The sequence below is a fragment of the Schistocerca cancellata genome, chromosome 1 (genome assembly GCF_023864275.1).
Source record: "Schistocerca cancellata isolate TAMUIC-IGC-003103 chromosome 1, iqSchCanc2.1, whole genome shotgun sequence".
In the NCBI taxonomy this organism is placed as follows: Eukaryota; Metazoa; Arthropoda; class Insecta; order Orthoptera; family Acrididae; genus Schistocerca; species Schistocerca cancellata.
The window spans coordinates 681,376,910-681,390,557 of NC_064626.1; the positions used below are offsets into that span (position 1 = coordinate 681,376,910).

At 43.0% G+C, this 13,648-nt stretch overlaps 1 protein-coding gene across 1 annotated transcript in view; it reads left to right on the forward strand.

The window, feature by feature from the left end:
• LOC126184164 (28S ribosomal protein S5, mitochondrial) overlaps positions 1-13,648 on the forward strand; it is a 104,122-nt gene that overhangs the window by 55,686 nt on the left and 34,788 nt on the right. The window contains exon 8 of the mRNA XM_049926536.1: positions 984-1,133. Coding sequence (XP_049782493.1) covers positions 984-1,133 — 150 coding nt within the window. The remainder of the gene's footprint in view (positions 1-983; positions 1,134-13,648) is intronic.

Consider the following 13,648-nt stretch of genomic DNA (forward strand, 5'->3'; position numbering starts at 1 on the left):
TCCTTTCCCTGTTGCTTCATAACCTGGGTTGTGAGTAACTGAATCTCCTTTCCCTTCTTCCCTTTCTTTCCCCTCTCTCCTCCCCGATGAAGGAACATTTGTTCCGAAAGCTAGGAACGTAAATTTTCGGTTGTGTTTTATGTGTATCTATCGGCTGTACTGAGCTGAGGTAAGTACTGGCCAGCCCCTCTATCTCTTTGTTAGTATTAATTTCCTTTCAAAGGCATTTATAAATATCTTCCTGTAATTCAATCATTACTTATGTTATTGTTTGTTGGAGACTCACACCTTCACTTTAACAATTCTTCTTCATTGATCCTTTCTAGCTTTTTGGGTTGTGTATCGAGGATCTCTGTTTGTGTCTCTCTCTCCACTGCTTGTCTCGTTTTTTAAGTACATCTATTGGGTTTTTCTCCCATCTGCTCTGTGATCTCCCTCACTGTATCTGCCAGTCTGTTTCTGGGTTTTCTTTGTGATCTGTTTCATGTTAACACCTCATAAATATTTCACCTTTGCTGCTTGCATTTTTCTCTCTTCCCTTTTTTTTCGTAGTCCATATACCAACTGCATATTTCATAATAAGTTGATTATAGAACTTTTTTACATACCTTTCGGATGTCTCTGTTCCACAGAATACCTCTTTCACTTTGGAGAAGCACTTTGCATGTTGTATTCTTTTCCCAATCAGGAAAAAAGTGTGATATTTTGTCTGAAGAAAAGCAAGAGAAGGAATACTAAAATAGATATTGAAGGATGATGCAGGTAGGATGATGTAGGAAAGGGAGAAAATGTTTAACAGAAAAGGAAAAGGATTGGGAAGGGGGGGGGGGGGGGTTACTTCAGTCGAACTGACTTAGCACGTGGTCACTCTCAGATGGAGATGGGAAGTTTATGTAACAAAATGTTCTATAATGTGTCATATTGGTATGGGTAGGACATTGTAATTCTGCATACTGGTACATAATGTGTAATTTGCATTACAGAAGAGTCACCATGAACTTGCAGAAGAAAAAGGATTACATCTAGTGGAAATGAGGGAGGAAAATGCTTCCTTTCCACGTGTTGTTGCTTCACCAACTGTGTGCCGTTCTTCTAGTGATATTCCATCAGATGAAATCCGTGATTTGACACAGGTTTGTATTTCTGATGCAAAATTGTTACTGCATTAACTCTGCCACATAATTAGTTCTTGATTAAGAAAAAAATCCACAAGACTTCTATTGCCTTTTCTACTAGTTTTAATACCCACCCCCATAGCCTGGGTCTCTAACACACACCTGTGTCATGCCGCTCACTTGGAGGTAGATGGTTTGAAACGTAATGGTGAAAGATACTTTTGCCACCAATATTTGGTCAGAAAGGGATTGGAGGTGCTGGCAAAAGTTCTTGGACTTTGCACCATTGTGTGGATTAAATTTGAAAATCGCTGCATTGTGTAGTACATTGGAGGCCAGTGATGCTGTTGATAGCACTCTGCCCCTCAAAATACCACATTGGTGCTTTATGTGAGGTGAAGGCTAGGTGCCAGCACCAGATTTCATCCTGATCCTTCTCTCATAATCACCAACTATGCATGCTCTACACTATATACAGACTTGTTACAGTAACCTACACAAGACAGTTAAAACTCTCATACTTTGTTAAAGATAAGTACCATTGTGTATCAAAGATGAAGAACTTTTCCAACTGGGCAGCTGAATCTAGCCACGTCAACCAACCACCAGTGCCAACTGATTTTAGTTTCTAATGACTTTCATAGACACCAAGTCATACTGAGCACTGTAATTTAGGATACGGAATATAATTCCTGTTAATTTCACTAAGTAGTTGTTGTTGTCAAGCAGACCCTACTGAGTAAAGAATTTATGGAAGCCATAACGTATATGAAAATCCAGGTGTAGCAAAACTGTGTTCTACAACTCTTAAATCATCTTATGTCATCGCAGCCCTGTGTGTTCGTAATTATGCAGTTCTCAGTGTTTCACAATAAATGTCACTTCAGTAAACGTTTTCACTACATTTTTTCATACAGTGTGTGTATTTATTTTCATGTCAGTATAATAAAATTACTTAACATGTTGCCTACTTTCTTTCATAAACTAAACTTTAAATATTGACAAATGGGATAGGGAAGGCGATTCATTGTTGGCAAATATTTTTTCCCTTTTTGCCCTTGCTAAGTACACATCCTACAGCACTTCAACATTTTTCATGATATTGACCAAACGATGGACAACACATACACTTTATCCCACGAGACATTTAAATATTGCTCAGTGATGACTGATACATGCAATACACACTGTCTGCACAGTCTTGATGAATGAGGGATCTTCTCTTATGTTATGTTCCTCAGTTTCATGTCTTGCAGAGCACTTAAAGTTTCACAGGCTGTGTGTGGGCGAGTATTGTCATGTTGGAACAAGATATCACCTTCAAGTTGCAAAAATGGCAAAAGAGTGGATTTAACAACATCGTGCACATACTGAGCACTAGTTAGCATCCCCTCTAGAAACACCAAAGGTGTAAGGGAGCTGTAGCTTATCACACCCCAAACCATAAGACCTGGATTGGGGCAGTGCATCTTGGATTAATGCACTCTATGAGACAGTGTTCACCAGCTCAATGTCGTATGCACAACAGTTGCATGCAGGCAGAAACTACTTTCATCACTGAAGACCATTGCACACCGTTCCATCTTCCAGGTGATCCTCTGACAGCACCAGTCAAGCCAAGCAAGTCGGTGCTGTCGCGTGAGAGGAAGACGGGCTAGAGATGTGCATGCCCATAGTCCCAGTGCTGATAACCGGTTCACAACAATTCTTATTGACACTCTTGGCTTACAAGCCCTCTTATCTGTGCTGCGGTAGCTGTACAGTCAGCACACATTTCACAATATTGGCTGACCACTGTTGTGTGTACTTTGGTTGGTTGTGTAGTAATACTGTAGTGAGCCCACCTGTGCCACGTTAATTGTAAAGTATTTATGTCTGTACAGTGTACTGTACATATGTAACTGTGTGTTTCTTAATATTGTAATTCCAGCATTACAATGAGAATAAGAAAAAAAATTGTTCTTTGAATGTGAAACTTGATGGCTTGTAAAGACTAGACAAAGGAGAAACATTTAAAAAATATTTCTGCTGAGTATGGAGTTGGTGAAGTGACAGTTGGATATTGGTGTATAAACACGGACAAAATTGAGAAGTTTTCATCAAACAAGTGTTCTCTCTTTGTCATTTGAATGGAAGTCAGTGTAGAAATCTGAGTATGAAAAGTTTTGTTTGTTTGGCTTCCTTGACAAGGACAAAACATAAATCAAACAATGGAAAATCCAGAATGAAATGTAACAGTAGTTTGACAGGATAGTCACTACTCACCATACAGTGGAGATACTGAATCGTAGACAGGCACAACAAAAAGAGTGTCACAAAATAAGCTTTCACCCAACAAGGCCTTTGTCAAAAACCCACACACACACACACACACACACAGACTATAAATTGAAGCTGCTGGTAATAGGGAAGTCCCCTAAGCCTAGAGCTTGAAGAAATATCACTGCTTTTGCACTGCCTGTTACACATGTCCATCAAAAATCTGCTTGGATGAACAAAAATATGTTTAAGGTTATTTTTTTTCCCTCCAAGAGACCAAAGATTACTAAAGAAAAAGTGCTTGCCTTCCAAAGCAATCTTAATGCTTGACAACAACGTTTCACACCCTGATGAGGAAGAATTACAATGCTTGAAAAAAAGAAAAATGTATCGTCGTCGTTTGCTTCAGACACTTCTGCAAACAGAAGATGAGGGAACCACTGAAGAATTTCTAAAAAAGAGAAAAAAACTACAAGAAAAGACATAGTTTACTGCAGGCTGTTCCAGCTGGTCGGCTCCGGTTTGAGCCGCGGAGCGCTCCCTGCTCCAAGGAGCCGCGTCGCTCGCTGTGGCCACTCGAGTGGGCCGGCACGCCGGCGCGTGGCACGGCTGCCTGAGGCAGGCGGCAAGGCAAGCATTTTGATGTGCCATCTGCGTCTTACAAGATCGACAACCTCATACTCTTAGCTGATAAGACATGATGACATGCTACACCAGGAAATACGATGTTCGGGAAATAAATAAGAAACGACTGTTTTATAAGAAATTGCATACTAAATTTATTGGGCCTCTGTAGCTTGATACTTTCTTTTCATTACAAGATCGGAAATATCAGGCGTCAAAGTGTTCGCAGCGTTAATGCGGAGGATGAGCTTCATTGTTACATCCTGAAGAAACGATCGTTCCTTACAATTTACTCTTTTCATTGCTGAGTAAAGCTGCTCACAACAATACGTGCCAACATGCACATGATCTGAGTGGCGTTGTTGTGAAGCTTGGGAAATGTTTTTTGCTGTAATGAACGATACCATCGTGACAGATCCGACGTGTTGTAGTACCTCTCTTTCAACAAAGTTGAACTTTGCAAATCAATAATCTCTAATTGAAGTGACAATGACAAGCATCGGGGGAAACTGAAAAACGAGTGCTGAACACCTTAAGTTCCATTTCCAAACTAGTGAGGTCTCGGAATCGTGTTTCAAACGACGTGATGAGCTGCTTTAACTTTGCTTGGTAATCGCCGAAAGTAGTACCTTCAGGTACTTTTAAAGAAGCAAGACGATTGAAGAACGTTAAATGTTCATTACTCATCTGCCTCTCAAATAAACGTAACTTTTCCATGAACGCTTTGATCTCGTCGTGCATGTCAACGATTAGCTGCCCTTTGCCCTGCAATGACAGATTTAATTTATTCAGATGCAGAGTTATGTCAGATAGGAACGCCAGGTCAGATATCCATTTTATATCTTTCAGACAACGCATTTCTTCCCCTTTCATTTCGAGAAAATGGGGTATTTCCTCACGAATGGCAAAGAAAACATCAAGAACTTTTCCCCGACTTAGCCAACGAACTGCACTGTGGTAAGGTATATCCCCATACTCCGCTTCCATACCTTTCAGGAATCATTTGAATTGGTGATGATTCATACCGTGACGCCGCACAAAATTCATGCATTTCACGACATCTTTCATTACGCCACCTAGCTCTACTGTTGCAGCACACAGTGCCTCTTGGTGAATAAAACAATGAAGAGTCAAAATGTCTTTCCCGAATTCATCCCTGAGTTTATTTTTCAAATGAGAAGCAAATCCTTGGTGACGCCCAATCATTTGTGGTGCACCGTATGTCGCTACAGAATGGAGCTTATCCCACGGCAAATTCATATTGTCCACTGATTCACAAACAGCTTCAAAAATATCACGTCCTGTTTCGGTGTCATCAAGTGGTACCACATCCAAGAGTTCTTCAGTTACTTTCAGCTCCATGTCGACACCACGCACAAAGACTGCAAGCTGAGCACAGTCCGATATGTCGGTGCTTTCGTCAGCGCAAGCGAAAATTCAACAAAGCTCTCCGCCTTTTTCCTGATCTGTGTTTCATAATCCGCTGCCATGTCCAGGATTCGACGAGACATTGTCTGCTTCGACAGGCAAACCCCATCAATTGCCTACACCTCCCTTGGAAACAAACATTCTGCAACTGCTACCATGCACGATTTTACGAGTTGTCCCACCGAAAACGGCTTGCTGCTCGTCGCAATGATGTGAGCGACCCTGCAGCTTGCTCGAACTGCAGATTCAGTAGTGTTTTCTCCGCTCTCATTCACCTGAAAATTATACACGCATTACAGAACACGAACTATGTTGCATATTTTGATACTCTCCGTATTACGAAACCGTTTTTAAACTTGCGTCTCCTGGTATGTCGTTATTAAGCCTGGCTACAAGTTCTCTGCGTGAAACACCTTCTACCTGATCGTAGTGCGCTGCGTGAAGACGCGTATAATGTCGTTTTATATTGTACCTCTTCGCAGAATTAAATACTTTATGACATACAAGACACTGCCGACGACCATCCCTCTCAATGAATAGAAAGGTATCCTCCAATAGAGGTACAGGGCTCCCGCGGCTAGTCATAGCTGTCATTGAACATGGATTATTGCGTCAGTTGCGGCTGTATGTGGCCAGGGGGCAGTGAGTTCGCTTTCCCCCTCCACGCGGGCTCCGAGCTGCCGCAGTGAGCGCTCCGGCTCCCTGGAGCTCGGTTGGAACAGCCTGGTTTACTGGATAGCCAAATCATGGCCTGAAATAAAGGTGCCATGGGTCTGGAGAAACTAAAAAAGTCTTGGAACCAGATTTTATGGAATGAAATGGATACCTCCAGTACAGATGAAGATGAACTACACCATTGGCAGAACTGATGGAAAAAACTTGCAGGATATGAAATTGCGAATGCGAGTGATGTTTCAGAATGGCTGAACAGTTTGAAGGGACTGATCTTGCAGATGTTGAAACTGTTACTGAACCTGCTGAAGACAGTGATGATAAGGTATTGCCTGAAGAAATTGTACCTGTGGTCACTCACTCAGCGGGTTTGGTAGCACTAGATGTGGCATTGCGTTATATCGAGCAGCAGGCAGAAACTACTCCAGCTGACACCATGCTTCTTAGATGATGGTGTGAGCTTCCTGCCAAAAATAATGAGGTCCTACTTTAAAACAAAGGACTATGCACAATTTCTTTAAAATATAACTTATACTTTTGCCACTTGGAAATGTGTGCCCATATATGTACAGGGTGATTATAATTAAAGTTAAACTTTCAAAATGCTGTAGAAATAACACCACTGGTCAGAATGACGTCAAATTGCAACAGAATATTATCGAAGAAGGGGGAAAACATGTGGCAGAAGAAAAAATATAGTGTGAAAATTGAACAATAGATGGTGCTGCATATGTCAGAATACGTAAATGAAAACACCTGTCATGCGCACGACCCATTGAAGTTGGTATATAAACACGCCGGGTACACGGCTTTTTCTCCTTTCGCACCTGCGATGTTCTCCATGACTGTCTCAATGCAGGGTCACACTGTGCTTGTAAAGCTGTATTACAGGAATGATCCCTGTGGACACGTCACTCTGCAGAAGTTCTGGACACTGAGGGGTTTGAAAAAAGGTATTGGTCCAATGACTGCCATGGGTTTGGAGAAAATGATTCAGAAATTCGAAAAGATGAGTTCTTTTGATGTGCAGCCTAGTAGAGGGAGGAAACGAATTGATTCGAAGTCAGTGGAAGCCGTGGCCAGAGCAATGCAGGAGGAGATGAGTGGGGGTTTGTAAATGTGTAGTGCACAGAGAATTGCCTGAACATTGGACACACCTACAGGGTGTTTCAAAAATGACCGGTATATTTGAAACGGCAATAAAAACTAAACGAGCAGCGATAGAAATACACCGTTTGTTGCAATATGCTTGGGACAACAGTACATTTTCAGGCAGACAAACTTTCGAAATTACAGTAGTTACAATTTTCAACAACAGATGGCGCTGCGGTCTGGGAAACTCTATAGTATGATCTTTTCCACATATCCACCATGCGTAGCAATAATATGGCGTAGTCTCTGAATGAAATTACCCGAAACCTTTGACAACGTGTCTGGCGGAATGGCTTCACATGCAGATGAGATGTACTGCTTCAGCTGTTCAATTGTTCCTGGATTCTGGCGGTACACCTGATCTTTCAAGTGTCCCCAGAGAAAGAAGTCACAGGGGTTCATGTCTGGCGAATAGGGAGGCCAATCCACGCCACCTCCTGTATGTTTCGGATAGCCCAAAGCAATCGCACAGTCATCGAAATATTCATTCAGGAAATTAAAGACGTCGGCCGTGCGATGTGGCCGGGCACCATCTTGCATAAACCACGAGGTGTTCGCAGTGTCGTCTAAGGCAGTTTGTACCGCCACAAATTCACGAAGAATGTCCAGATAGTGTGATGCAGTAATCGTTTCGGATCTGAAAAATGGGCCAATGATTCCTTTGGAAGAAATGGCGGCCCAGACCAGTACTTTTTGAGGATGCAGGGACGATGGGACTGCAACATGGGGCTTTTCGGTTCCCCATATGCGCCAGTTCTGTTTATTGACGAAGCCGTCCAGGTAAAAATAAGCTTCGTCAGTAAACCAAATGCTGCCCACATGCATATCGCCGTCATCAATCCTGTGCACTATATCGTTAGTGAATGTCTCTCGTGCAGCAATGGTAGCGGCGCTGAGGGGTTGCCGTGTTTGAATTTTGTATGGATAGAGGTGTAAACTCTGGCGCATGAGACGATACGTGGACGTTGGCGTCATTTGGACCGCAGCTGCAACACGGCGAACGGAAACCCGAGGCCGCTGTTGGATCACCTGCTGCACTAGCTGCACTTTGCCCTCTGTGGTTGCCGTACGCGGTCGCCCTACCTTTTCAGCACGTTCATCTGTCACGTTCCCAGTCCGTTGAAATTTTTCAAACAGATCCTTTATTGTATCGCTTTTCGGTCCTTTGGTTACATTAAACCTCCGTTGAAAACTTCGTCTTGTTGCAACAACACTGTGTTCTAGGCGGTGGAATCCCAACACCAGAAAAATCCTCTGTTCTAAGGAATAAACCATGTTGTCTACAGCAGACTTGCACGTTGTGAACAGCACACGCTTACAGCAGAAAGGCGACGTACAGAATGACGCACCCACAGACTGCGTTGTCTTCTATATCTTTCACATCACTTGCAGCGCCATCTGTTGTTGAAAATTGTACCTACTGTAATTTCGAAAGTTTGTCCGCCTGAAAATGTAGTGTTGTCCCAAGCATATTGCAACAAACGGTGTATTTCTATTGCTGCTCGTTTAGTTTTTATTGCCGTTTCAAATATACCGGTCATTTTTGAAACACCCTGTATGAGCACAGTGCTTAAAACCCTACAAAACATCCTTCTTTGCATCCATTCAAAATTACCCATGTGCACTAGTTGCTTTCTGTTGACCTGCCAGCAAGAGAGACCTTTGCTTAAAAATTTCTTGGTTGCATGGAAGCAGCCAATGATTGACAGTGGAAGATTTTGTGGACAGACGAAGCCCACTTCCATCTGACAGGATATGTCAATACACAGAATTGTTGAATATGGGGAACAGAAAATCGACACGCAAATCAACCAGTACCATTGCATCCTGAAAAGGTCACTGTGTGGTGTAGGTTTATGGCATCATTTATCCTAGGGCCATATTTTTTCAAAGAGACAGGTGCTTCCAGTCCTGTTACCTGTACCGTCACTGGTAAGCGCTATGAGTGTCTTTTGCGCAACCATGTCATTCCAGCTGTCCAAAACAGCATGGATGTTTGGCTGAGGTCATATTTAAGGAAGATGACACACCTCCGCACATGGCAAATCCAGTTAAGCAGTTGCTGAAACGCCATTTCAGAAATGCTACAATTATCAGCCACCATTTCCCTACAGCCTGGCTGTGGGGCTATCTGAAATATGTTGTGTTCAGTGCTCCTACTGCATACTTAGCTGCATTAAAGGCTCACATTGTGCAATACGTTCTGAATGTGACCCAGGAAACACTTAGATCAGCTGTGGAACATGCTGTTTCTCGATTTCAGCTTGTTGCAGAAAACAGTGGATAGCATATTGAACTTGTTTTGTGCCAGTCACACAGAAATTAACAATCCGATTTGATTTTGATTGATGCTTTTTATGCGGATAATTAAAAACTGATGTGAGTGATGCTTGATATGCGATTTTTGGCCTCAGGACAATTAGAAACTGATTTTTCTCAACCGATATGATATGACCTTGCCATGGTGGTTGGGTTTACGTAACTAACAGTATCACACCTGTACATCCATGCACATAAAGTAGTACAATTTTTTTAATGTCAGATGTCGCTATTAAATTATGATGCTTGCAGTGCCATCTATTGCTACATTTTGTAACTTTTTATTTTACTTCTGCCATATGTTTTCCACTTCTCCGATGTAATTTGCAGCCCCAGGTTGACAGGTAGGTTTTGCATGTACCCCCTGGTACAGGCCAGGCCAGGCCCAGGCAGGGGTGATTGCCTGAGCTGCAACCTTCCCAAATCACCGATTGGTCCCTCTGTCAGGTGTTTGGGAGGTGTGAACAATCACCTAAGGCGAGTGTGCCCCCTTGGAAAGGGCCCCCAGTTGGAAGGAGCACACCATCGGAGACACTGACAATCATGGGTGATTTTCCCGCAATGAACCAATAATCTTCACCATCAGCGTCTACAGAAAGTAAATATAATGAGGCTAATGATTCAAAGACCCTTCCCACTGCCCCACAGTTCCTTGTGGTCTCATGTACTGAAGATGGTCAGTCCTTTGCCACGGTAAATCCATTTATTATCCAGAAAGGTGTTGATGCAATTGCCAGCCCAGTGAAATCCTGCTCTTGTTTATTGAATGGCACTTTGCTTTGGAGACTACTTTTGATTCTCAAGCACAACTGCTTGCCGCCTCACTTCTCCACGGCCACCCTGTTCGTGTCGAGGCCCATAGAACTCTGAATTCTTCACAAGGTGTTACTTACACTAGGCTGCTCTATGGTCTAACTGAGGCCGAAATCCAATCTCTCTGATCAGGGTGTCGTCACCGTCCATCGTGTAATGAAAAAGGTAGATTCGTCCTTAGTGCCCACCCACATTCTTTTTCTCACCTTTAATAGAGTGGTGCTTCCGTCAAAGATCAAAGCAGGCTCTGAAATTACCACGATCTGGCTTTACATTCTGAACCTAATGCACTGCTACCAGTGTCATCATTTCAACCACAGTAGAATGCCTTGTTGACACCCAGACAAATGTGTAACCTGTTGTAGGGATGCGCACGAGGGTGATTGTCTGCCTCATTCTCCCTGCTGTATTAACTGCAATGGTGGCCATGCTACTGCCTCTCGGGATTGTCTTGTGTATCTTGATGAGCGGGCTGTCCAAGAGATCTGGGTAAAGGAAAAAGTGCATTACCAGTCACTCGAAAGTTACTGGCTAGTCACAAACACTGTTTTTCCGCATCTGGCACCTATAGTTCTGTTCTTGTTACCCCTCGTTCCACGGAGGACATGGCCACACAGACATGCAACCTCCAATTCTGCTCTGAGGTTGTGAAACCAACCAGTGTCAAGGTAGCATGGCCATCTGCCCCCCCCTCCCCCATCCAGCTGTGTAACAAGTTGTCAAACTCTTGCCTCAAGGGGTGAAGCCACCAGCTACATAACCGGTAGGCTGGAAAGGACAGGAGTAGTACTCCCATTAAGATTCCCCCCCCCCCCGCAACCAAACAACCAAACAACCCAAGAGTCTTCCCCTAACCGGAAAGGCTCCAAGAAGTCCACTAAAGGCAAACAGTATTCTCCTTTGCCAAATCAAAGATCCTCTTCGACAGTGCCGCCACATGATACTTTAGCCCAGCTGGCCTTCGTTTTGCCGGTGCGCACCACCAACAGTTTTTCAGCGTTGGACTCCACAGACCGACCGCACAAGCATGCCGAAGCTTCTGTGGAGCCCATTGAGCAGGAGCCTCCTGCTTCTGTGCCCTGTTGTAGCGACTCTTCACAGGCTGTCACTTGGTAGCGACCCGATTGGTTTCTCCCACCATCTTTACATCTTGGGCCTGTTGCCCTTCCATTTGTTGAAACTTCAAAATTCCTGGCGCTCATGCTCGATAGGAAACACTCTTGGTCCTACCATATGTCTTACCTAACAGCCCGTAGTATGTGGTTCCTCAATGTCCTGTGTGTGCTCAATGGTACTTCCTGGGGGTGCCGATCGAATCACCCTCCTCTCTTCGTATCGGTGCCTTTTCCGTTCGAAACTCAACTATGGGTTCTTTGTTTATGTGTCTGCATGTCCATCCCTCTTAAGCCTTCTCAACGCGATCCACCTCTGTGGCATCCGTTTGGCCAAGGGCACCTTTTACACTAGCCCGCTTGAGAGACTGTATGCTGAAGCTGCTGAAATACCACTGACCTACCGCTGTGACTTTCTCCTCAGCAGGTATGCATGCCATTTGTCTGCCATGGAACTTCTCCATAGTACCTTCCTATACACTGATGGCTTTCAGACTGACTGTGGGGTTGGGTGTGCCTTCATCATTGACACCCGTGTCTTTCGATTTTGGCCTACAGCACACTGCTCAGTATTTACAGCCAAGCTCTTCACCCTGTATCAGGCCACAGAGTGCAATTGGCGACACAGCCTTTTCAATTGTGTCCTCTGCTCAGTCTCACTCAGTGGCCTTCAAAATCTATGTGCACTGTACACCACCCATCCCTTAATTCAGCGGGTCCAGGAAAACTGTTACTTGCTCACTCATGGTGGAGCCAGTGTGATGTTTCTGTGGGTACCTGTCATGTCAGCCTGCCAGGAAACGAGGCTGCTGGCGCTGCTCCCAAGGCTGCAGTCCTCTTACCTCAGCTCACTAGTTCCTATATTCCCTCTGATGATCTCTGTGTTGCTGTCTGTCAGGAGGTGATGTCCCTTTGGCATTGCCAACGGTCCTCTCTTCACAGGAATAAGCTCTGGCTTATGAAGCCTCTCCCAGCGGCTTGGGCAACCTCCTCTCTGTCCTCCCACGGGCACTGCCTTTTTTAGCCATCATCATATGATAAGTGGCGCTACCCCACCACTTCGTACACATTGCACCCAGGTTTTAACTGTCCGCCACTTCCTGATGGAATGCCTATTTTTTAACCATTTACATTCTCGCTTAGGTTTCCTGTCTGAGCTATTGACACGTTTTAGCAAATAACGTGTGGGCTGTCGATTGTGTTTTACTTTTTATCCGTCAAAGCAATATGGTGAAAGCCATTTAATTTTTAGTTTTATACCTTTGTTTCTGTATGGTGTCCTTTTTAGCCCTTTTCCTATGTGTCTGTTTTTAGCTGTCTTCTATTATGTCAATTGGGATTGATATATAGTCGTTTTTTAACTCCTCTCTGTCTTCGTATTCTTTAGATTTGACTTGGGCACATATGACCCCACTTGTTTTTGAGCCCTAAGGCAAAACAAAACCAAACCCTTCTCTGATAATATTCCTTGCAATTTCACATCATTCTGACCAGTGGTGTTATTTCTACTGTGGTTTGAAAGTTTAACTTGAATTATAATCACCCTCTACATAGAACACAGGTATGTACCATAGTGTTTTTATTTGTTTTTTATCGTTATTGTGCTCATTAAACATTTATTTATGATTTACCCACTGAATTATTGATATTTCTGTATTATCAGAGTTTTTTTGTTATTCAAGATTGGATTACTGGTGCTCTACTGAAAATATATTGTGCAGATAAGAGAGAGCTTAAAATACAATAAAAGTTATTAATCAACAATGAAAAAAGGAGTAGTAATTAGTCCATTGTCACTAATGTTGCATCAGATTTATGAAAATAAGAGTTAACACAAATCAGAGAGGTTTTTAAAAAACTAAATATAATTTTCTAAGATAGAAGAAAGCAGAGATTAATAAAACAGGCAAAGGTGGCAGACTGGATGGGTCTTCTGTATAGTTGGCACTTATGGCAGATGCCAACAGAAAACATGTTGGAACTATAGTAATTCATAATAATTACGGTATTGCATCTAATTAAAAAAAATAGAGTAATTTGCTTGAATTGTAACCTAACCATAATTTTTCATTCATATCATTACATTTGGCAAAGCATTGACTAATAAGATATTTTTAAAAAATTGTCCAAAATTTCAATTTCTTATATTTTTAT